Source organism: Bolinopsis microptera, chromosome 2, assembly GCF_026151205.1.
Source record: "Bolinopsis microptera isolate Bmic1 chromosome 2, MBARI_Bmic_1.0, whole genome shotgun sequence".
Lineage (NCBI taxonomy): Eukaryota > Metazoa > Ctenophora > Tentaculata > Lobata > Bolinopsidae > Bolinopsis > Bolinopsis microptera.
Window position 1 is genome coordinate 12655636 of NC_087073.1, and position 26562 is coordinate 12682197.

Below are 26562 nucleotides of genomic sequence, written 5' to 3' on the forward strand. Positions count from 1 at the left end.
AATAATAAATCAATACAAATTAATCACAAATACTAGAATAATTAATAGATATTAGGTAACTTATATAACTGAAAAACGATATATGTCGATACAAATTACAAAATAATATTAGGTGATTGAAACATTTCAATAAATTCATCATAAATATCACTACCATATTTACCCCAAATATTTAATCTTGATTTATAAAACTTGACAAACTTGTTGCGCAAAGCAGCTAACTTAAATCCTTGCGCAACCAATTTACCTAAAAGTTCGGTAACACAATTTTTGAAACCCTTAAGTGTCGAATTAATTCTGGCTAATCGTACTAATTGAGAAATAAATATTCCATAAGACAAATTATTTGGAACGTTTCCATCCAAAAAAGGATAAGATATAACTTTAAAATTATAATCTTTTCTTTTATCATATAACGTCACTCTAAACTTTCCTTGATAAATACTAATGTTTAAGTCTAGATAGCAACATTTACGAGCCGAAATATTAGTATTATTTACTATCATTTCCTTAGGATAAATATCTTCTAATACATTCTGTAATAAATTGAAATCATTAAAAACTATCAAATCATCTTGATAACGAAATGTGTCTTTTAATCTTTTTAGATTTTCTGTATCCCCTTGTTCTATCAAAAGTTTAATATATTTATATTCGTAAACATGTAAATAAACATTAGCTATTTGTGGTGCTGCATTGGTACCCATTGGTATTCCAATAACTTGTCTATAAATTTGACCCTGATAAGTAACATAAGAATTATCAATCAAATAATTAAGACATTCCAAAAGTGTATCTTTAGAAAAATGAACTTTATTTTTACTAACATTATCAGAGAAATAGGCCTTCTTAGTATAAAGATTAGGAATAATATAAGACTTATCTTTAAAATCAAATACTCTTTCTACAAACATACGAAGATTATCCTTCAATTGAATATGAGGAATAGATGTATATAAAGTTGAAAAATCATAAGTACTGACAGACTTTAAACCTTTCTGGGTATTATCATAATTAAGAAAATCTAAGATAGGCTCATTATTATCAATAACAAAATAATCATTTCTAACGTGAAATTTATTATCATATATAGATTTATTTTTAGCTGAGTGAAGCATAGATTTAATACAAATGCTAAGATAGACTGATAATTGTTGTAAACTACTTCCACTACCAGACGTTATATATCTAACTCCGACTGGCTTTTTATGCTGTTTTGGTGTAATATATAAATAAGGTAATTTGCTATTATCTTCATCAAATTTAATACGATGTTTAAGTAAGAATGCTTTATGCTCATTAATTATATCATCTTCTGAACGATTAACTTTAGTAAATGTATTCGATGATAATTCCTTTTCAATCATACTAATATAGAACTTTTTACAAACAATAGTAATATTATTTTTGGCTTTATCGGTAGGAACCAATACAAAATCTTTATGAAGCTCATCTAAATCTGCTAAGACTTCAACATCTGATAATACTGAATAATAGGGATATGGTTTAGCTCCTTGCAGTTGAATTTTCACTTGCTCTATGATTAGTGTTTTCCACTCTTGAAACTCTTCTATAGGTTTATGCCATAAATTAGACAATTTATCGCAATAGCTTTTGAGTGCCGTCTTTACTGATTTTAAAGCTTTTTCAGTACATGGTTTAGCTTGGTCTCTATAATTTAATCCCTTCATTAGGAGATTACGAAGTTTATCATTACTGATCATTGATAGCTCTCCTGTAATGACATGTTTATGAGTAGGGTCTGTATAACGACTTGATGCACAATTACATTTCAATGTTTCTGAGTCAATGTTAGCTTCATTATATACTTTTTTGTAGTTAAGTACTTTAGATCTGATTGTTGGAGGGTATTTGTAGGACAATGTAGGTTGCTGATGATACTTTGACTTGAATGGTGCAGCTTTAGTAACTTGTTCCATTTTAAATATCTTTCGAAAATCAATATACTCGACAAATTTATTAACATAATTAACTACAATAAAAGAATTTGATTTACTATTATTCTTACACGCTAAACCCATTCTTGTAAGGTAAAACCATGATAAATCTTTAACTAAGAGAATTTTATGAAATCTATATGTCGTTATACTACTATTAAAATTATTAATATAAGATATAGCTTTAATATATACTAACTTAAGTTGTTTCTTTTTAAGATTACATAGATTAGTACGAATATCATGCATATCAATCATATTATCATCATCCAGCAAATCTTCATAAAATACATCGATATCAAATTCTTGTCTTTCACTTACTATATTACTAATGAATCTACCTCCACGTGAATGTCTATTTATTTTAACTATATCGAACTGACTATTAAATCGCAGAATCTCAAATGCAAATAATCGTAAATTAAACACAAAAAAAAAAAAAAAAAAAAAAAAATTAAACATGCAATAAATGAATATACGAATGCGCATCTTTTGTCAACTTACTCCTTCATAAAATTAATTTTTGACAAAAAAAAAATTTTTTAGACGGTAAAATAATGGTTACTAATTTATAAGTCACAAATAATAAATCAATACAAATTAATCACAAATACTAGAATAATTAATAGATATTAGGTAACTTATATAACTGAAAAACGATATATGTCGATACAAATTACAAAATAATATTAGGTGATTGAAACATTTCAATAAATTCATCATAAATATCACTACCATATTTACCCCAAATATTTAATCTTGATTTATAAAACTTGACAAACTTGTTGCGCAAAGCAGCTAACTTAAATCCTTGCGCAACCAATTTACCTAAAAGTTCGGTAACACAATTTTTGAAACCCTTAAGTGTCGAATTAATTCTGGCTAATCGTACTAATTGAGAAATAAATATTCCATAAGACAAATTATTTGGAACGTTTCCATCCAAAAAAGGATAAGATATAACTTTAAAATTATAATCTTTTCTTTTATCATATAACGTCACTCTAAACTTTCCTTGATAAATACTAATGTTTAAGTCTAGATAGCAACATTTACGAGCCGAAATATTAGTATTATTTACTATCATTTCCTTAGGATAAATATCTTCTAATACATTCTGTAATAAATTGAAATCATTAAAAACTATCAAATCATCTTGATAACGAAATGTGTCTTTTAATCTTTTTAGATTTTCTGTATCCCCTTGTTCTATCAAAAGTTTAATATATTTATATTCGTAAACATGTAAATAAACATTAGCTATTTGTGGTGCTGCATTGGTACCCATTGGTATTCCAATAACTTGTCTATAAATTTGACCCTGATAAGTAACATAAGAATTATCAATCAAATAATTAAGACATTCCAAAAGTGTATCTTTAGAAAAATGAACTTTATTTTTACTAACATTATCAGAGAAATAGGCCTTCTTAGTATAAAGATTAGGAATAGGGTAAAGCACATAATTTTGTCATTTTTTGGCAATTTTCCGACTGCCTGATATAAACCATGGGTTTTAACCTCGTCTGAAATTCCGATTTAGATGAAACCTCCACCATGTTATAGTAGACAGTCTAGGCAAGTTCTAACACAAAAATGATCGAAATTGCTGGGGTTGAAGATGTTCAAAAAAATTATTTTGAAAAAATGACAAAATTAGGTGACTTTACTTAATTTTGTCACCCCGAACCTAATTTTGTCACTTGAAGATTGTGCAAAAAGTAACCGTTTCTCGGTATTTTAGACTACCTGGATGCATCATTCGAGCGCTTTTTTACCAACATTGACCTCAAAAATCCCAAAGATATGATGTTTTCATAGTTTTGTAGCTTGATGAAAAGATGACACTTTTTGGGTATCTAATCTTAGAAAATAGCCCCCAAATGCCCCTGAAACCACTGGTATCTTGAAAAACGATTGGTTCTAGGTCTAGGTTGAAATTTTCATGTCTGTAGATAGATCACTTGCTTAGTAATTTCATAAAATATTTTTTTAGTCATTTTAGATTGAAAAAATCAGATTATCCACCTCGGCGAAAATATGCTATTATAAGTGTTATGCTATTATAAGTGCCTTATACATATCCTATGGGCAAAAAAACTTCAGAATAGTTGAATAAGGCCATTTTCAACACAATCTGTGATTTACAAGAAATTTGAGAAAGGTCGATTTTTTTGACAAAATTAGGTACTTTTGGCAAAATCGAACCTAATTTTGTCACCCTCTGTAACTTGAACAATAATTGCGCTAGAGACTTGAAAATTTGTACGTATACTTCTGCTGTAGAAGATATTTGAAATATGCAATGGCATGAAGCTAGCTCAATTACTTTTGAAATAGCAATAAATCAAAATTTTGAAAATTCCTTAAGAAAACCTTAAGGATCTTATTTATTTTTCGGGTTAACAGTTTCGCCTTCATTTTTGACACAGATGCAAAAGAGCTAGAAACTTAAACTTTGTAGGAGCAGTTTCAGCAAAGTCTAAGCTTTATTTTTATACACAAACCTTTTCTTTCAAGCTGAAATTCCGAGCCGAGGCAGTTTTTCAGAGCAAAATGACAAAATTAGGTACCCTGACAAAATTACGTGCCTTACCCTAATATAAGACTTATCTTTAAAATCAAATACTCTTTCTACAAACATACGAAGATTATCCTTCAATTGAATATGAGGAATAGATGTATATAAAGTTGAAAAATCATAAGTACTGACAGACTTTAAACCTTTCTGGGTATTATCATAATTAAGAAAATCTAAGATAGGCTCATTATTATCAATAACAAAATAATCATTTCTAACGTGAAATTTATTATCATATATAGATTTATTTTTAGCTGAGTGAAGCATAGATTTAATACAAATGCTAAGATAGACTGATAATTGTTGTAAACTACTTCCACTACCAGACGTTATATATCTAACTCCGACTGGCTTTTTATGCTGTTTTGGTGTAATATATAAATAAGGTAATTTGCTATTATCTTCATCAAATTTAATACGATGTTTAAGTAAGAATGCTTTATGCTCATTAATTATATCATCTTCTGAACGATTAACTTTAGTAAATGTATTCGATGATAATTCCTTTTCAATCATACTAATATAGAACTTTTTACAAACAATAGTAATATTATTTTTGGCTTTATCGGTAGGAACCAATACAAAATCTTTATGAAGCTCATCTAAATCTGCTAAGACTTCAACATCTGATAATACTGAATAATAGGGATATGGTTTAGCTCCTTGCAGTTGAATTTTCACTTGCTCTATGATTAGTGTTTTCCACTCTTGAAACTCTTCTATAGGTTTATGCCATAAATTAGACAATTTATCGCAATAGCTTTTGAGTGCCGTCTTTACTGATTTTAAAGCTTTTTCAGTACATGGTTTAGCTTGGTCTCTATAATTTAATCCCTTCATTAGGAGATTACGAAGTTTATCATTACTGATCATTGATAGCTCTCCTGTAATGACATGTTTATGAGTAGGGTCTGTATAACGACTTGATGCACAATTACATTTCAATGTTTCTGAGTCAATGTTAGCTTCATTATATACTTTTTTGTAGTTAAGTACTTTAGATCTGATTGTTGGAGGGTATTTGTAGGACAATGTAGGTTGCTGATGATACTTTGACTTGAATGGTGCAGCTTTAGTAACTTGTTCCATTTTAAATATCTTTCGAAAATCAATATACTCGACAAATTTATTAACATAATTAACTACAATAAAAGAATTTGATTTACTATTATTCTTACACGCTAAACCCATTCTTGTAAGGTAAAACCATGATAAATCTTTAACTAAGAGAATTTTATGAAATCTATATGTCGTTATACTACTATTAAAATTATTAATATAAGATATAGCTTTAATATATACTAACTTAAGTTGTTTCTTTTTAAGATTACATAGATTAGTACGAATATCATGCATATCAATCATATTATCATCATCCAGCAAATCTTCATAAAATACATCGATATCAAATTCTTGTCTTTCACTTACTATATTACTAATGAATCTACCTCCACGTGAATGTCTATTTATTTTAACTATATCGAACTGACTATAAATCGTTGTTTTAGAGTTCATCACAATATTGCAGGCATCTAGTATGTTCTTCTTTTTAACACGAACGTTGAGACCATATGGGAAAACTGTATTTAACTGCAACATACAAGCTTCTTCAATGTCTTCTCTTTCTTTCAATGTAGTATTATTAGGTAAGAGTTTAATCGGCATGATAGCCATGTTTTCAGTGCTATGAATTTTAGTGAAGTGATCACGAAGTATTTTGCAGCCTCCACCACGTTTTATAGTAGATTTATGTTGGCTTATTCTAGAAGCAATTGAATTGATCGTGTGCCCAATGTATTGATATTTACAATCTTTATGCAAGCATTTTATCAAGTAGATGCAATTCTTCGTTTGACATGATCCATTAAAGTCAATGAGGAAAGTAGAGTTTGTAGTGCTATTAGTGTAGAAGTTGTCAAAAGAAAGGCGGTTTAAGCATGTAACGCATGATTTTCTATCACATGGTACTATGTTAAAGGTTTCAAGAGATTCTGGATCATTTATACTCTGATGATCATCAAAAGATTGTTCCGACTTCATGCAGAAAAAAGATAGCTAAGCTATCATTGACCAAGCAGGGCGCAGAAACAGCCACAGTAGATCACTAAATATTAGTGCTTTTCATGCAACAAGTAAAACAAATCCTTTATGTCATGTTTCCAGGGTTTGGACTGGAATTGCCTGCTTAAAGAACCTCCATCGCATTACATTACATAATTTTCTGAAACATATATTACATTTACAATAAATTATGCAATATCACAACATTACAATCAACAAAATAAATTAAATCGCAGAATCTCAAATGCAAATAATCGTAAATTAAACACAAAAAAAAAAAAAATTAAACATGCAATAAATGAATATACGAATGCGCATCTTTTGTCAACTTACTCCTTCATAAAATTAATTTTTGACAAAAAAAATTTTTTAGACGGTAAAATAATGGTTACTAATTTATAAGTCACAAATAATAAATCAATACAAATTAATCACAAATACTAGAATAATTAATAGATATTAGGTAACTTATATAACTGAAAAACGATATATGTCGATACAAATTACAAAATAATATTAGGTGATTGAAACATTTCAATAAATTCATCATAAATATCACTACCATATTTACCCCAAATATTTAATCTTGATTTATAAAACTTGACATACCAGCTTAAACCCCGTATGTAATATAAGGGGTTTAAGCTGGTATATCATTATTTGTTTAATTTCACACATGTTCAGATATCATCAAGATTATGTGACAAAGTAAACTTGTTTGTGCCTTCTGTGTTTTAATTCCTTACGACTATATGATATAATAACAATTCCTAGCACTTCCAGGCCATCAAATAAACCTACACTACTCAGCATTGCTTATCAGGGTGCCCTAAACATTCTTCACATGTTTTCTTAAATGTGTGACAGAGTAAACCTGAGTGCACCATCTAACGAAAAAAGTCGTCAAATATGTAGGTAATGGTCATATGTACCCATCCAATCAACTGGACACCCAAAAATTTGGTCAAAAACGGCAGCAAGGGGTCCATATTTACTCCGTCACATGTTTATAGTGTGACAATGTAACCATTTCCGTGCCGGCCGTATTTAAGCGATATCTTATCACCTGATTAAGATATCGTTAAGTGACAAAGTTAGCCTAGAGGATGAAACGATTATCCTAACCATCAAGGGTTTGTGTAATTTCATAGTGTGACAAAGTCAACTACACTGTGCCTTTTAATAGGGTCACTTATATTTACCAATATCCTCAAACTCAAATGAACGTGTCCATATAGTAGTTTATTTAATGATCTTAATGACTTCTGGTCATTGGCTAAACATCAAACTAGTACGCTCAGTACTTTATAATAAAACTGACTCAATGAAACTTGATTCCAGGATTTGCAAAGAATCAAGAAATGTAGTATAGGATTAGAAATTACTACCAAGGACTAAGGAGCTATGCTTATGATCTGTTAAAGAATTAATAAACCTAGTATAGCATGTCTGCTGATTAGAGAAGTTCCTCGGAACTTGACTTACTTGCTGACTTTAGTTGGTTCATTAGTCCGAAATGCGAAGAATTTGTTTAAAAACAAAGAAGCCTGGCCTAGATTTAAAGCGAAGAGTTAATGGATACCTAATGAGACGTCAGAAATAGATAAACTGGTAGCCTGTTTCCTAGTATAAAGAAAAATAGATATTTCATTCATTGTAGTGTTTTTCGTCAGAAAACTTCTAAATTCGCTTTACATGGTCATTGTTCAAGGAATTATGGGGTCGTATGTATCCCACTAATCCCACGACTTACAGTCTTCTTACCTCCAAACTTACCCCTCTCTCAATTAACACATGTTAACCTTACAGCAAGTTGTACAGAAAGTAGGAAAGTTGATCCTGGACAAGCTGGTGTCTCCTCTACAGACCCTGATCACCAACGACGAGGAGCTGGAGCTTTTCATGGCTATTATCCTCTTCGATCCTTGTAAGAATTGTTCTTAGTAACTTAAAGAAATTTACATTTTATGTTGGCTTTGATATTAGCTTACTAAACAGCTCCTCGGATTATGAAGGTAACCACCGGTGATGATGTAATGCAGGGTTATTGTGAAATATAAATCGGGCACGTGAGAAAGTGACATGACTCAAATCACTGTCACTTTAAAAATAAACTCGTGTCGCCCCCACAGTAGTCTCAAGTGCTCATGATATTGGTAGGAAACAAGGATTTTACTTATTGGCAACTTCCATGATGATGGTAGGGCTAGCCAAATATGATTGGTTAAAATAGTGTCCTGAGTTAGTTATTGTAACATCATTTCGCAAGAGATATTTTGTTTTAATAAGTTAAAAGCGATAAATTAAGTAATGTATGGCTGTAATTTCCTTATTTGGTCTAAATGATGACAATACAATGTAACAGGACCCGTACCAATCATATCCCTTTTTAATTGTGTCCTTCAATTTTAGATTAGGTTCTGTGTCATTGCAAGGGTGAGGAATCAAACCGCGGGAAAACTTCATTTAGATTCGTCCATCTGGTGGCAATAATTAACAATTTTATCAGACCCGTTGAAATCTTCAAACAAAGTTTTTCTTATGAATGTTACCTAAAGTATACAATACCCACTATATCTAATGTCTTTGAACAAAGAAGAATATCATAATGTATATTCAGTTGGATAGCTTACATGATCCACTGATCTACTCTGGATAATTTTTGATTTCAATAATATACTCATGCGCGCATGTAACCATTGCCTCTGATATATGTTTGACATCAGAGAGTGACTTACCAGCTCGAGCCAATAGGTACTATCATTGAAATTAAAAGTTCTCTGTTCCTTAAAATATGCGTGCTCCTCATCCGGGAACACACTCAGAATTAAATGTTTCTTGTCAGCTGTCAGGTTTAAGGTGAGTACTGCGGACGGATAAATGGCAGATTTTTTAGATTTAAGATCCACCCATTTACTCCTAAACCTTACAGCTACTACTATACCGTAGGGATGTTAGATATAAATAGCCTAGATTGTAGCTCTCACCATCTCTGTTCGCAGCATGCGAGACATTGAACGACGAGAGCGAGCGAGTAAAGCAGTTCAGACAGGAAACTTGTGACAAGTTGGAGGCTAAGTTGGCAGATAAGGGGGAGAAGCTGAGTGACTTGCTGCTGCTCTACCCTCCGCTGTGTACTGTAAGGAGTGCTATCATCGAACATCTTTCCCTTGGTTTGTTATCACTTTTATTTATTTTTTACATATTATCATGTTTAATGGACCCGTTATTACAGACATTATGTTTTTATTGGAATTTGAGAAGATTTGAAATTATGTGCCAAATTCTATTCATCGAATTATTGTATCAGAAACGAAGTGAAAAACTCAAATTATAGGATTTGTCAATCAAATCTACATTCTTAAGTCAACGACCATTTTTCAAAAAAATAAAGATCTCTAAAAAAGAGTCTATTCGATTAAGGATCTCTTTGTCGGATGATGAGAGGTCCAGTGCGTAGCAATAATCTCTCTCCGATCTGTTTAAGAGCAATTGCAGCATGGGCAGCATTTCTTTCCTGAAAATATTAGTTAATATTAATGTTACTCGAGTGTTAAGGGATGTTATCGGAGAACAGTCCGAAGAAGGGCGATTCCTAAAAACATCCACTTTGATTGAACTGTTCATATAATTAGTTTTCAAAATATGAATAAGTAATAACAATTAAAAAGGTGTAATATCTTACCGCATTTGCAGCCATTAGGACATTTGCAGCAGTTGGAGCATTTGCATCCGCTTCCACATTTACAACCCATATTTATTTTTGCTTCTAAGCTAGAGATAAAATTTGTCAGTTTTATCAGTTTTATTTATTAAGTTGGATAAATTTGTACTATTATGAATACAAAGTAAGGTTTATTAATATTCAAATCTAAGTTTTTATTAGGATAAATCCTGTTAAAACAAGCTCAAACTTAGTAACAGAAAGAAATACGAAATACAGTAAAACCCCGATTTACCGCGCCCCGATTTATGATGTAATAAAAATAAATTCTTGAAGAGAAATGGCCGTGCATGCTAGCCTACGAAAATCACGATGTTTTATATGGGCCAGGAAAATGTTCCTGACAACTGATAAGGGGCAGTGTTAAACTTTTAAGTAATCTTTTCTAGAAAGTACAACAACGTGACCGGCTGCTATAATTATGTTCCGTTTACTACCGGCCCGAGAACGGAGAAGGCACAACTGATGCCCAATCCGATTACTTATCTCATTTGGTCCCATGACCAGTTAGCTTTATCCTTTGCGTGTATGTGGCTTTTAAACTCAATTCTATAATTTTGTATAGAGCTCAAATATGGCGAATCTTCTCCGGAAGAGGGAACTGCTTCTTAAAAATACTCCTTTTAACTTTATTAACTTTACTGATTAGGAAATGGGGTTGATCTAGTACTTCATGGAAAGTATACAGTTCAAACCTTATCAGTTAAAAGAAAAACGGTACGGTCTGAGAAATGAAACAGAAAAAATACCTCACGAGATCGTACAAATATCTGAACCATTCTACTTCCTTCCGCGCATTGCTGATTGTTTTAAAAAAACTCACGTTTTGATCGCGAGTTAACAATATTTTACAATATTCATAAGAAAATAAGGTGATATTTATAATATTCAAAACGTTTTCTGTAGAACTGTTAGCTCAATAATCTAATATCCAGTGTGGATGTTGGGAGTGCTCCCAGCACGATGTGACAGGCTGGACTGTGTACCAAAAGTAGATTTCTGAAAGAGCCTAAGAAGGATGAGGTCCACGTGCGTGTGCAGTGTGATGTCTTATACCCGCCTTTCTTTTAAATCGATTTATCTTTATCTTAAAAACTGATGGAACATTTTTGAGGGTATCCTATCCGACCGGAAATAAGGGTCCAATTCTCTGAAGATTTGACCGTTGTTTTATTTTAGAGAGGCTGTGTCTAATTCTATAGGCATAGTAATAGTATAGTGCCTACAAGACTACAAGTATACCTAGCGTATAGAACTTGCATAGCGATTAACAAAAAAAAAGGTGTTAAATGAATAAAGATGAGTTGGTTGAACTTAAAGATAATAAATCTTAGTTGTAGTGAACGGTGGATTTTGTCGTACTGAACGCATGTTCCGGTTTTTTTTATTGAACGTTAGTGAACGTCAGTGATTATCAAAAATAAAAATGTATGCCAATTTTTGATCTATGTTATTTTATCAGACTGATAATTATCAATTTTACAGACTGATACAAAATGAGGCAATCCTATTTGTGTTCTAGAACATGGCGGTTGGCGAGAAATGCTTCTACGCGCGTCGCGCGAGAGAGTATATTTCTGACTTAGTCGCCATGAGTCAATGATCACACAATGTATTCACTACGTTCAGAACGTGATGAGTTTTAGTGAACGCATGTACAGAAAATTTTTAATGAACGTTCCGTACGTACACTACAACTAAGGTAATAAATGAGGGCTGAGTGCGAATATAAAGACAGTTGCGCCCAATCTAGATTTAGCTACCATGGGAAGATGACGAATCAAAACCAATTAAAAAACTGCTTAATCAGATACGACAGTTGCGCCCAATCGATATTAAAATCCCCCAATTATAATAAAAGTAAACTTGTGTAGTAGTTGTACAGCAATACTAAGGTAATGCCAATGGGACTACTGCGGACCCTCTACCGGCCAAACCTTGTTAACAAAGCCGCAGTCAAGGTTCAGTGAACGGTAGTTAAAAGCGCTTAAGGGACATAAGTCAAAGTGGTAGATCAAAATAATGTAGTGGACATCTTGACAAATGAGTAGTAGGTAGAATATATGGTTGCTCCTTCATAAATCGTCTTTTTCTCCGATAATAAATTGACATCAAGTCTTGAAAATTATTCGAGATTCTTCTCGAATAATTTTCAAGACTTGATGTAAATTTATTTATTATCAAAAATCGTACGATCATCACGATAGACGCAAAGCTACGAAGAATAGTGCAGGAAATAAAAGGGAAAATTAGTTATCGAGGATAATATGAGATAAAATAGTGAATATATGCATTCTTCAGGGAGGACTGTAATATAGTATTCATCCGAAATTTATTTTTAGATTTCGCAGATTTATTTAACTTGTAAGTTGCAGGAGGGTCTCTGGCTTTATGCCAGAGCTTAGACGTAGCATCCTGGATAGTGGGTGTCTTCCACGAACAGTTTATGGTGTATTAAAAATGACTCAAGTACAAATTTAAGTACACCTAGCTTCGTTTGTCATCCACGAACTGAGTCTTTTAACTTAAGTTGCATGATTTAAGAACACACAAAAATATTTAAGTGCAACTTTGGGAGTCGAACTTAACCTGCACTTGGGTCTTGGGTGCAACTGACGTTTTGAGAATCTGACATGGCGAATCAGATCACGTCACTGATCGGGAACCTGTTAATGGCCTGTTAAGGTGTGGGAAACGGGCGCAACTGTCGGTAGGCCTCCGCAACAGATAACTGTTGGAATTGAGATGCGAGCATGGGGACTTTTATAGTATCAGACTTTTCGTCAAGTTCTGCTTCTTTGTCTTCGCGTTCGGTTGAAAACTTATAAAATAGCACTCTCCCAGCGAAATTCGCATATCCTAGTTTAGTCCTCCATATTTAATAATATTATCCTTTGTCCGAAACAACAGTTATACAGTATAATCTTGGCATATAAGTATAACTTATACTTATATGCCAAGATTCACACCCCATTCTTGTCATTATGGCGAGAAGTTTACTTTTGTAAGTAAAAATGGTGCAATTTATCATTATGCTCATGTTTAAGAATATTACTTTAATTAATTTACTTACTTTAACAATCAATTTTATCGACTAAATATTAACCGGGAGTTGGCACTAATTGAGTAGTCAATGGTTACAATGGTGGTGATGTGAGTTTATCATTGATCGACAGATAATGTGGTAAATTCCACACGTCCGGAAAAATATGGTTGCCGTATGAGTGAGGGTGTACACACTTTTGATTTGTCCCAAAAATTATGGAACTTTAATTTTTTGAAATCCGCGACTTTCTTTCCATTTCAGTTATTAATTTTATCTCATGTTATTCAGATTTTAAGATAAGGTCATGGTGACGTCACAGTGACGCACTTCAAAAGCAACCCTTAAATTTATTAATTGCTGAATGATGAAAGCTTGAAGCTATCGATTTAAAGCAATAAATACTTCTAAAACGATTTCATGAACGGTTTTGATAAGGTCACTTTCTCAAACCTACGGACCTTGTACGGCAGTGTCTCTGACTAACCTCTCCGCCTAACTCTGTATCATTTCAGTTGAGCTGATAGGAGAAGCCTCTGACTTGAGGAACAACGCTCGTGATATGATGACTAACCTCCTCGGATAATCAGCTCAAATATCACGCGTTATTCATGGTTACCGTGACGAATTGCCATGGTTACCTTGACGTCACGCCACGTGACGCATTGCTATGACGTCACAGACCGCGTGTGGAGAACTCTAACTTGCACACTAACTATACAATTACAGACGAAACTGTATTATACACGCTTGCATGTATTCTTTGATATACTTAAGACTTCTACTATGCACATATGCAAAGAATGTTTTCACGATAAAATGGAAGGTATCCTCAACGTTTTTGGATGTACTTTGATCTTGTTTTGTTTTGAATTGGAGTGTTGCAAATGTGAGGGTTGGTGTCTGTTCTTGTCAGAGCCGAATGATAACGTCCCATTCTACTTTAGTTGTAGTGTAAACTGAGATAACCCCAGCGGAGGATTGCTCCAAGCCTCAGGAAAATATGTCTGTGGTTCGGAAATATCCTATTCCATGTGGAATGACATGTTAGGAAACGACTGAAATCATCTGACCTCTAGGGTAGTCTGGGGCGTTAAGATTGGATATTGTTAGCTGAAGTAATGGCTGTTATTTGTTCACGATTTTTCTGTTAGGACATCTTTGTTGTTGAGCAACCGGAATTTTGATCTAAAAAAGAGTGCTTTTGGAACAGCTTTTTATTCTCTCTGAAGATAAGTTTTAAATTATTACTATTACTATTCATGCTGCAACCGTTTTACCGTTATTCAAACAGTGCAGTTCAAATATATGTTATTCAATATTACCGCTCCAAGATACTTAGCGATACTTGTAGTATGCGCATTAAAATGTATCTATATTTTGCTTGATATTGAAGTGAATTCTCTCTGAAAATGCAGCTGTCACTCGATGGCTCTGCAGACTCAGAGGACCTTTTCTTTCGTGATGAAATAATACGCTTTTTTTGTTAGAGCGACATCTCTATTTTGAGATTTATTGTTTTTAAATTTAGATGTAGTATGCTGTATCATTTACTAATAGGGTCATTATATAATGTTGGCTTACGTTTTATGTATGTAAATTTTGTACTCTTCGGCCCTATACAGTTTACATTCGCTAAAAACTATAGATAGATTAAAAGATTTACATTATTATTGTAAATTAGTTCCTTAGAATTTATGATCTTAAATATGAAATAGTACCGTATTACATTCATGTATTTTAGCTGTGAAACATTGTAAATCTTATTAATTGTAACCCACAAAATCCACGAATCCAGTTGTAGCGTTTCCAGCTGCTAATCACTAATACAATCCACAAGAAAATGTATCTTATCTCAGCATTCAATACTTACGTATATTTAGAACTCGATTTCAAATTTGACGACATATTTGGCGTCAACTTTTAGTGCAGTTAGCAGTATAACCCTAATGACCGAAATATCAAATTTGCGGCATCACCCTGATTACAGGTTATAAAAACCGGAGAAGATCGGTTCCACAATGTTTCACAGTGTCTTCCTATACAGCTCAAAACTTTTAATGTGATTGTTATAATCCAGTCCTGTTTATGTATTATACATTCCTTAACTTTCTAGTTAGATAGTGGTAGATTTAGGGTGTTCGGATATTGGGGATCTAGAAGATTCGCTGGTTGTTATTAGTGATTAGTGATTAGCTATGAGGATGATTGTTTTTCAGAAAAAAGGGCACATACACTGCTTTTAACAATTTATAAGTTTTTATGTCGGAATTTTTATTGATAAAATGAGTTATATTTTGCTCGCCAGGCGCTCTTAGTTATTTTATTTTAAAGCTGAAAATGTTGCACGTTATTAGAGTTGCTGCTCGGTGCGCCCAAGTCACCAACTCGCCGAGTGCTGTCAGAAGTAAAAGTGATTGTTAAGACTAAAATTTTTGTCGAATATCCGCATTGCTGTTCTAAATTTTAAAAGCGTGTTTTATTTTTATCACCGTATTTAATAAGATGGGACTTTAGAGAGCCGTTTCTGTTACAGATACATTATAGTTGGCTCGTATTTTACAGAAAAGAAAAAAATTAGTCCCACACCGGACAAAGATCTATATTTGTGATTTCTGGAACTGGTTCAAGACTCAAGTCATTTTCTTTTGATATGTAAGTATTGAAAAATAAAACAATTTCTTAGTCATGTGTGCAAGATTAGATATTTTTCAAAATATTTACATAGTAATAGTATTTACAAGCACTTTTAGATCCGACCAAACGTCACCTGACTATTGGCCCACTCTGATAAAACTATGATAAAACTATAAATTAGAGTAATTTACAGAAAAATAATCTACCTATTAAATCTTATGTAATCTATAAAACTAAAAGAACCATCATCAATTTTCAATCGTGACAGTCTGAGTTACGTGACTCATACACAGTAAAACGCCGATTCCCATCACATTATTTCTTTCCCCAAGTTTACAGATCACATGATTTTTCACAGCCCCATGACGTGTCCATCAAGCTTGCCAGGCCCCTGAGTTCACGAATCTACCCAAGTTTCTTGAGTGCTCCAATGAACTACAGAAGTCCTTGATTGGACACCTGAACTGTGCCGAAACCACGTGATCTGACTGGCAGTAAGGCAGTTGTGACTCTCAATTTTAAAACATGGATCTACCGTGCAGCTTGCCTTCCCCAACTTCTGTGGTATTAATCGGGGTTTTACTGTGAAATGAGCTGCTTAGTATGTCAATAGACTTCGTTCATATAAAATAAAACTAATGATAAAAATTGCAAGATATTTTCCTAAAAAGAAAACAAAATTCTGAAGCATTAAAATTGCAAGATCTATATATTTATAAATCTATAATGGTATCTGGTAATGGTATCGCTATTCCCTGCACGCTGGCATCATGGCCATGTACTCAGAATGCCTCACTCCGAAAGAGAATTTCGGGGCTATGTCTCTGTTAACTACTACCTGCAAATTAAGTGGGTTGAATAATTTCAATGTGATGTAACAACAATTGAAACCTGGCGTGGGGGCCTTCAAGGTAATTTCTTAAAAGGCTATGTAGTATGTAGAATTGAAACAAGACTTACTTTTTCTGGTGTATAAGTCCCTGGTCCGGGTTTCTTTGTTGCATCATTAGGAAGATAGTTCCTTCCATTCATCGAGTAAGTTGGGCTCTTGTATTTGTAGACCGAAGGTATGATAGTTTTATATGAACCAGGTCCCGGGGTCTGAAATATAGTAGACTTCAAAACTGGAATTCACATCGAAGTTAAACATACATATCCAGTTTACAAACAGCACTTGGATTACGCGCCGCGTCAATCTGCAACTTTCTGTTACAGTAAACTTTACAACTTGCATTTTGTTTATAAAAGTTGCAACGCGCGCTCCAACATAAATATTAAATAATCTGAGCATACCACTGTTCCTATGGAAACGGGTTATTTTAAGGTCAACCGTATTCAATTAGATCAATGGGAAGGTCATTAATATCTAAGGCCGTTCATAGGGTAGATTTATACAACAATAACATAATATGGTTACGAGAACTAGATCTGTGAATAATCATTGTGAGTAAAGATGCCGATTCTTTGAAAATATATCTACAGACAGTAGTATCGTCATACCCATGAATAAACCTGTGGAAAATGGCACTGAAAAATTACATTCACAACTCATTCAGAATCTGATATGCTCCCTGAAAATGCATCATTTATACGGCTTCATGGCAATCCATTTGAGAAAATTAGGCAATAGCAAAGTAACAAATAAGACCCGACCCCAACCAATTTTTTAAGCGTATGAGGTTCACGTTTGTGTCATATAAATGTGAATTTTGTTTGTTCTGGAAAATTCTAGGTTCAAATTTGGTTGTGATACTTAACAGTTTCCTGCACCGGCGATGCCAGATACTAAACATCAATACTAAATCTTAATGTAGAAATATGATATGGTTAAATGTTAGGCCTGGTTCGAAATACACCATGGCAACCAATCATTATCATACATAAAGGAATGCACAAGTGATGACCTTATTGTTTTAGGAGCAGTCTTTCTAACATGTTCCATACAATTAAAGAAAATATATTCTGTCTATTCTATGTTGTCGTTTTAGCGATGCTCCACTTATGTCAGATAAGGAAACTTGCTGTAAATCCACAGATATGTCAGCATCTAGTACTTGCTATATATTGTAAAGTTGTTAACTTAAAATACCGATTACTTCTTATCTACACAATATATGTTAAAGCAATAATGTTAAAGATATTATAAAATTCAAAATAAAATTACCCGTCTCAAGTCCTCGTGGAAGCTCCCAATTTTGCTTCTTCCGGTCATGGAGTAAGCAGGCGCAGATGAGCGAGCTGAAAGAACTTGGGCATAGGTTAAATGTAAAAGTTATCAATTAAAATACATCAAAGAGGTTTGGCAACCATTTATAACAATCATCAAAGGATTCTTGACAGTGAGTATTTAACAGTTAAACTGAAAATCGTTTGGACACACCTTGAGGCTATAAATAGATATAGTGCTTAAATTCGGTTCACGTACTGTAGTGCGACACGTACTCTAGTGCGACACGTACCCTAGTGCGAAACCTCCAAGATCGACACTGTCGCACTAGAGTACGCTACCTGGACTGTAGTGCGACATGTACCCTAGTGCGACAGAGAATTTTCAAGGCCGACACTGTCGCACTACAGTGCGCTGCCTGGACTGTAATGCGACACGAACTAAAGTGCGACAGCCGACAACACACTTTACACATTCGATAAAAATTTGACTTTCCATTTTTAAGTTTTAATGACAAGAGTGTAGTCGTGAATGATGAGGTTAAATATAAAATCAAAGATTACAATCACAATATTCAATTCAAAATCATTGTTCCAACACACTTCAAATAATCCATTCTGTCATAATCATCGTAGCTATCAATCACAGCGTTCAAGCGACGGTCGTAATCGGTCCATATACAAACAACAACACAACAACAAGCAAAGGAACCCATCTCCGAGGCTGTTCGCTGCTTTGGTAGAATCATCGTGACCTTATATATGGCCCAAGCATATGAACTTGTTATCCCAATCGGAGATATACCTTCATACGATGCGTGTGATAGGAATGAGGATCATATGCTGCTTACGAGTTACCCAGTGGATCACACACTGCATACGTGGCTCGAACTGACCCGAAGGAATTATGATCAGTGGATCACTTCGAAATAAGTGACGTGAACCGACCCGACGAATCACTTAATGGTCCATAAGAAGGATAGGATGTGACCTGAACTTGGAAAAAAGTCAGGATATTTTTTCGCACTAGAGTACGCTACCTGGATCGTAGTGCGACACGTACTGTAGTGCGACAGAGGGTGTTTTTGTCGGACTTCGCACTAGAGTACGTGTCGCACTAGAGTACGTGTCGCACTACAGTACGATTACCCTTAAATTCACGGCTCACGCTCTTCATTACAAAATGACATGGAGATGAGTTGGAGATCTGCCAGGATTTTAATAAAGTTATTAAACTAGCCCTATCTCAAGAACATAACCATTTAAAATGACACACTTGTGAAAAGTGACCTTCGCACAAACACTTGCATATTATAATCTTACATCCAACTGTATAACACATTTGAGATCTGCTTGTTCATATCATTGCTTTATCACTTAACGATCCCTTGCATATAGGCCACAATAAGTACTTTAAAAGCCTATAACATCACGACAGTCTTCAATAATAGTTTCCTGTTTGCTATCTAATGTACACTGTACAGACTGTTCACGACAGATTGCTGTTAAAATATGAACTGTGGTTAAGCTCTGTTTAAAATGTGGAGTTATCATCTTATCATCAAATTGTGCACATGCAAACAATTCATTATAGTTGGGCAGCATTAAAACCAGTCTTAATAATCACGAGAAAATGAGTGATTGTGCAAGTTATTATACCGCAAACCAATACGTTCGTAAAGCGAACAATAGTGGCTTCACTTAACACATCACATGGCACTAATAACTTACAAACTGCTCTGGAGGAACGCTCTGGAAACATATAATTGAATAATACAACAGATTTAATTGTTTATTTCAGGAGCTTTAAAATATTTATCGTTTTCAACTACAAACAGTATGTTAATTGCAACCAAAAAATAGACAATTAACCTTTAATTAATCTTACAATATAGTTCTACCCACTCAGACCAGAACATTCAACTGGAATACCCAAAATAACTTACCTCCACTACCAACATACGATGGTATAGTGTAAGCACTGGGAGAGGGCGTGCTATCGTGGGTGAAGGTTTTAGTCCTCATTCCGAAGGAGTAGCCAGAAGCACTGTTACGTCTCCGTTCCGGTCTATAATGCCCTGAAACATGGTGACTGATGAGAACCACTGTTATTTAATGGACTTTTACACATAACGACAGCAAGATTTTGTTATTTTCAGACCCCGCCCTCATTTGGCAATTTTACAAAAAACTATGGTGACGTGTGGTCATCATATTTGCGGCCGATTTCGAAGCCCCTATTCTTTTATTCTAGAACTTCTATTCTAGAACTTCTATTCTAGAACTTCTATTCTAGAACTTCTATTCTAGAACTTCTATTCTAGAACTTCTATTCTAGAATTTATATTCTGGACAAGTAGCTTCACATGTGACCTGTCGAATATTGGACAAATGTGATAAACTTTTCCATCACTGGCAATATTTGGAGCTTTTGACAGGTCACATTGGAATTTATAATATTTACTTATTTAATTATGATTTTGCATGAAAATTGAAAAACATAATGATGAACATTGGCCATTGCATTGCATATTTATTTTTTCGAGTGCAGCTTATACTCAAGCTTATATGCAAAAGATCATGAAAGTGATCAGTGATCACAATGAATAACTACAGCTTTTCGGCTTTCATAGGCCATGACCGTATTCCTTAAGCACATTGACATAATATAGTACGTTTATTTACGCCAGATGTTCTAAACGGAGCATGCTATCTCGTGTGCCCTGAAGATGCCATTCCAGCAAGCAAGTAATCCATAATATAGAGACACATTATCAAAATCCTCTGGCCAGCTGCAGAAAACAATCATATTAGTTAGCTGGTATGCACAGAAATATTCCCAGTATTTCTAAAAAACATGAACACTTATAATACACGTAGGTCATGTAATACGGACCACAATGATCAGTTTTCTAAATCTTATAAATTTTATCAGCTTTTAGGCAGTTTATCAAACTGATTGATAATAAGTTGAGAAAGCAAAAAAGGTTCAATTCGAAATAAGCTAGAAAAGCAAGGATCTAAATGAGAACGTTGCTGTATGTAATGAAACACTGTATAATCACAGCACAGCAATAAACAGCCTAGTCCCTATACTAGAGCATGTATACCTGGTGCAGGAGTAGCTAGAGGTTTGGCCATTTTGGGTCTGCCATGTAAGCTGTACGCAGGAGCACCGTCCCCACCCTGACGCGTCATGCGAGCAGGAAACATATAGGCGGGCCCCGGACTGTCACTGCTGGTTACGGTCTTTAATCGCCGCCCAAACGAGAAGGCTGGTGATTTGGACTTTCTGATATCATGTCCAGGGTGACCTGAAGTTAGGATCATTGGATTATTGCTCAATTTAATTTCTGCTCAATTAATAATAATTTGTTAGGAGTGAACAACAGCTACAGTTTATATTTTCTGTGATATAATCATGAACAGCTACAGTGATAATAAATTACTCGTCTCACAAACCTAAACAAGAAGGTAGTCCGTATTTGGCAGGGCCAGGCCCTTTCATCATTGCAGCAATCGGCAACTTGGTTGTCGTCGTAACAACGGCGTAAGACGGCATATCTTTAAAATCTTTGGCGTAACACATTCACATTAAAACACATTCACACTAAAATCTGCATTAAAAAGGATGTAAGATGAATGAGGTCGGAGTAAGAATATATTATTTTGGATTTGAACAGCTCTTGTGCAATGAAACGACCTTCTTTGTAATGAGCAGATTTTAATCAACAGACATTTATTTAACATTAAAATTAAAATTACATATATGCTATAGTATGCTGCCTTAGAATGCTGCCTGAATAAGACAGCATAATAATAAGCCGGAGTAGATTAACATAATATGTTATTTTACAGTTAACACATGTTATTTATAAGCTTCTGAAACTAAATATCGTATCTGTTTCCAGAACCCCCTCCAGTAAAAAAGGATGATTTATATTGCATATCAAAACTTGAAGCATCAAATTATATGAAAGTTTTAGTTTCTCGAACAAAACTCCTTTCGTTTCGAATGAGCGGGTCCACAGACTTATAGAGTCCTATTTGTCTTAAAATGACGCCACAAAACACTGCTCATCCTATTTAGTGTTAGATTTATAATTTTAGAACAAAGTACCGTACGATGCTAGTCTTTTGTATTATATATTACAGTATATATTACAGTCAAACCTCTATACTATATACTGGGCCTCTCCTTTTCCCCCAAAAATTAAGTTAATTAGCTCGATTTGTGCAAGATGGCCCATCCTGGTCGCTTTAGCACAGTACCTCAAACTGGCGGCCCCTGGAAAATTACCAAGTCAATGCCAGACAGTGCAGGTGCAACTAAGAACGACTCAGGTAACTTACAGGTCTACAAAAATTTCGTGAATTCTTCAAAAGTTGTGGATTCTGCAATAACTCTGGCTGTGAAGCCCTTTGTTCCAACCTATGAGAACTTTGGAATTACAAGAAAGTGACTTTCCTAAAATAGCTGTTGTTATTGAACCAGCACTGGACACTTACTAATCCCCAGTCCTTTGTGGCTGTTTCTTTGTTCCTGTCCTTTCGCTCCCTTTTAAGGTTATTTAGAATATGATGTTTACAATCAATTGACTAAACAAGTTTATTATGGTTAAACAAACTGATCGAGCCGGAAGTACTGACGATCAGAATATTGTCGTTAACGTGTCACTTTTTACGTCAATTGCTCTAGCTTTAAACCGGTATAGTAACCTGGCACAATAAATGTGATTGGGTCAAGGAATCATGATACTGTAGCTGTTCAATGTTGCGTTAACGGGGCACCAGATGGCAATCGGCAAAACAAAAACTATTACGAAAGAATACTAGGTATCAATTCAAAAGTTGGCAGTTATTTCAAGACTGACCAGAGACCATCTGTGAAGTGTGATGTTGTTTTTCTCCTTTATTTGAAATTTCTATTGAAGTTAAAGTAGACTACCTCATTAGCACTATCCAGATTCCAGGTGCTAGTATAGACAAAAATTGCAGCTGTAAGTGTAAATTATAGATATAGAATTTAATAAACTTTTCGTTTTCAGATCTTAGATCAATTTCGTACAGCTGTAGTTCTAAGATTATCCCATTTCTAGTTTTCATTTGCATGCCACACAGCCTAGTATGATCGATGTTTAGCAGCCATCAATCATGGGACTTACAAGTGCCACAACTTGGATGATCATCAGCTTAATTTTGCCGCACTCACGGTTGGTTAATGAGATTATTATCAAATATTTAATAGCTAACAATTGAATCAATGTCCACTCTAAATATTACACATTGAAATTCAAGTTTGATCTGTTTGTTTCGATCAACTTTGGAGATCATTTTGAGGTTTTCTAGTGTCAGTTTGTGAGATCTAATTAGAGCCTCAATTGTATTTGTAATAGTAAAATTACAAGAATAATCACATCATTGAAGAAAAGCGCATCAAAAATAATAATGGGCACTTTCAAAAACATGATCTGTCACGGAAAAAATGTTAAAATTTGCCAAAAATCAGTTTTTGTGGCATAATTTGGTGGATAATTTTTGGAACGGGATGAAACTCCAGGATATGGTGTGCAATACCCTAACCTTTGCTTTCTGCCACTTTTTGTTTCGATTTAGGGCTAAATCTGGTGGATAAAAGTGAAACAGACCAATCCACTTCAGGTGGCCTTTAAAAATATTTAATTCCATTTAAACTCCTAAAATATGATTGAGACTTAAAAATAATCGTTATAACTTCACAATCTCATAAGAAGGGCTGCGATTTTTCTTAAGGGGCAAATTTGGTGGATATATTTTTTAACCTCTTTTTTAAAACTGTTATTTGTTAGCTAACATCAATTTACTGGTCTTAAAATGATGCAAAGGTAATGTTAAATCTATGGCATCAACTATAAAGTACAAAATTCAAGTTAAAAGGCTATTTTTGGTGGATATCTGTCAATATTAATTAGTTAAACACGTAAATGTTACCAAAATATCAATAAATAAGACATCATCATGATTGGATACAGTTGAAAAAGATGAATTATAGGATGTTGAACATTTATGCATAAGGTCGTATGGCATTTTAAGCATTCAGGGCCAATTTGGTGGATAATTAACTCAAAAATACTTAAAATATCGACCTGGATATTTTGATATCCATCAATTTTGGCCTTAAAATTCGGCTTGAGCTTATCACATTTTGTGCTGAACAAGAAAAAGGTCTAAACAAACCAATATCAGTGTATGATTTCATAATTGAGCAAATTTAAGGCCAGAAATAGTGGATAAAAAAGCAAATTTAACCGTTTTTAAGCTAATTTCTTAAACGGCCCTAAATGGAGAATGTTTGGAACGTTTACTTTAAACTATAGCCCTTCTTTACGACCTCAGCGCAATGATTTTCAGCTCTTTCGACCTTAAGATATAATTATTGGGCGTTGAAAGTGGATCACATACGTTATAAGTCAAGAAATCGTTATTTCAATCACTGAGGTAGGTTATTCACATTTAATATCCACCAATTTTAACCTTTTGAATAATTCCATATCGGCCAACTCCATGATGTACTTAACTTGTATTACAAGGCTACACGGTGAGCGCAGTTGTCTTGGAATGAAAATTCTTTTGAACTGACTCAGCAAAGGGGATCTTCTATCTAGAAACAGTTGTAGTTTCATGATAGAACACATCTAGGGCCAAATATAGTGGATAAAAAAGCAAATTTTCCCGTTTGTGTGCTTTTATCCACCAAAAACGGCTCTAAAGGCTGAAAGGAGTTCAAAGTTTGTTAAGTTCGTATGAAACTATATCCATTCGTTATGGCCCTAGAGTAATAATTATAAGCATTTTCAGCTTATAGACAAGATAATTGGGGTCTAACAATGGATAACCTGCATTATTGACACAGAATTTGACTTTAAAATAAAATCAATCTTGAAGCTCCAGTATATCCACCAAAAATGGCCTAGAAAGTAAATCTTCTATTCTATCATAAACTTGAAACGATTTCCAACCTGATCCGTTCACTGAGTAAAGCTGATGAACTTGTTGACCAGTATAATTTTTTCAGTTGAAAATTTTCGGTATTGAATTTTATTTCATAGTTTTATTATCCACCATATATAGCCTTAAATTTGAAATCTTTCCTTATTTTTGCCTTTTATCATAGAGGAAAATCGATTTGCTACAATTCTATCTTTAAATAATCACCATAAATTAACCACACGTAAAGTTACAGGCCAATCAATGATATATCCACCAAACCCCTCTGAAAAGTATATCCACCATTATTAGCCCGGATTTAAATGCATGTATCTCTGCTCATAGACATAGTAGACATTTTATTCTTTTTGTAAAAGTTGTACTATCGCAAATCTGTAGATGTCGCACAGTTTGATCAAAATATTGAGTATATCCACCAAATGAGAGCTTCTAGAAGTTGAAATTTTTCCCGTGACAGATTCGTTAACATAGTTTTTGAAAGTGCCCTAATACTAATTATTATTTTGTTTCAGAGCCTCATTTGACGCAGAAATACCTGCTAAAATCCTGGAAGCCTATCTCTGCACTGGTGATTCTTATTGGCCCCTTGGCTTATCAACACATAATGCAAATAGTCTATTGAAGGGATCTGTTATTATGGCACACTACATTATCTGTGCTCAAACTAGGGACTTTCCAGGGGAATACAGAGATAAAATGATTGAAGCAGCTATTGGTGCAGCTGCAAAAATAGTTTCGAGTGTTCAGAAATTGAACAAGGCAGATACAGGAACCTGCTTGGAAGGAAAGATGTCCTCTATGTTGTTTGAAAATTTATGTGGCTCAAATAACATATGGAATTTTCGGGAAGGTCTTTTGTACATTCGATACACTCTCAAAGGTCAAACCTCCAGTATGTTGTTGAAGGGTATATTGAATGCTGTAAACATTTTACTCGAGGGAAAAAATGTGGAATTGTTTTTATCAAGCATAGCAACATATTGTCCGGAATCCCCCAAATATTGCACGACAGGACTTAGGCAGAAACGAGGTGTGCGTGTGCCAAAGTCCTCAAAAGAAATAGATTTTACATTAGTTGAAGACCTGAAAAGAAGAAAACGTGCAGTTGATCCCCAAGAAATGATGCTTATGTTCAATAAAATGATATGCAACCCGGAAATAATTGGATCCCTAGCTGGTTACTATGACAAGACTCTTGATCAAAAGATGGACTACAGTAGGGTTTGGCTCTTCAAAAATATTTCTGAATTTTGGTGTTGTTTTGCTCAACATTTGGAAGAACTTTATAAACTGATTCCAGTGAAAAAATAATCCTTGTAGCATAATTTGATATTATAAATAGCTTGTCAAATCGGAGTTAATTTTGAGGAATTGCAAATATTTTTCGTCATGGAAAAAAAAATCA

At 34.0% G+C, this 26562-nt stretch overlaps 1 protein-coding gene and 1 long non-coding RNA gene across 3 annotated transcripts; both read right to left on the bottom strand.

The window, feature by feature from the left end:
- Positions 1-9931: 9931 nt before the first annotated feature.
- On the bottom strand, positions 9932-10376 carry LOC134811928 (uncharacterized). Its single transcript, XR_010159875.1, has 2 exons — positions 10286-10376; positions 9932-10117 (listed from the first exon to the last, which is right to left on the bottom strand). It is a non-coding gene; the product is annotated as an uncharacterized LOC134811928 (long non-coding RNA).
- A 6279-nt stretch (positions 10377-16655) lies between these two features.
- LOC134811927 (ciliary microtubule associated protein 1A-like) lies at positions 16656-21790 on the bottom strand. Of its 2 annotated transcripts, XM_063819082.1 has the most exons (7): positions 21633-21790; positions 21281-21484; positions 20117-20248; positions 19902-19922; positions 18169-18242; positions 16965-17105; positions 16656-16842 (listed from the first exon to the last, which is right to left on the bottom strand). In XM_063819082.1, exons 1-7 carry the CDS (start codon positions 21757-21759, stop codon positions 16753-16755), a joined length of 789 nt encoding a protein of 262 aa, XP_063675152.1. In that variant the 5' UTR covers positions 21760-21790; the 3' UTR covers positions 16656-16752. The 2 variants fall into 2 exon arrangements, with proteins under 2 accessions (XP_063675152.1, XP_063675153.1); XM_063819083.1 differs by lacking the exon at positions 19902-19922.
- Positions 21791-26562: the final 4772 nt, after the last annotated feature.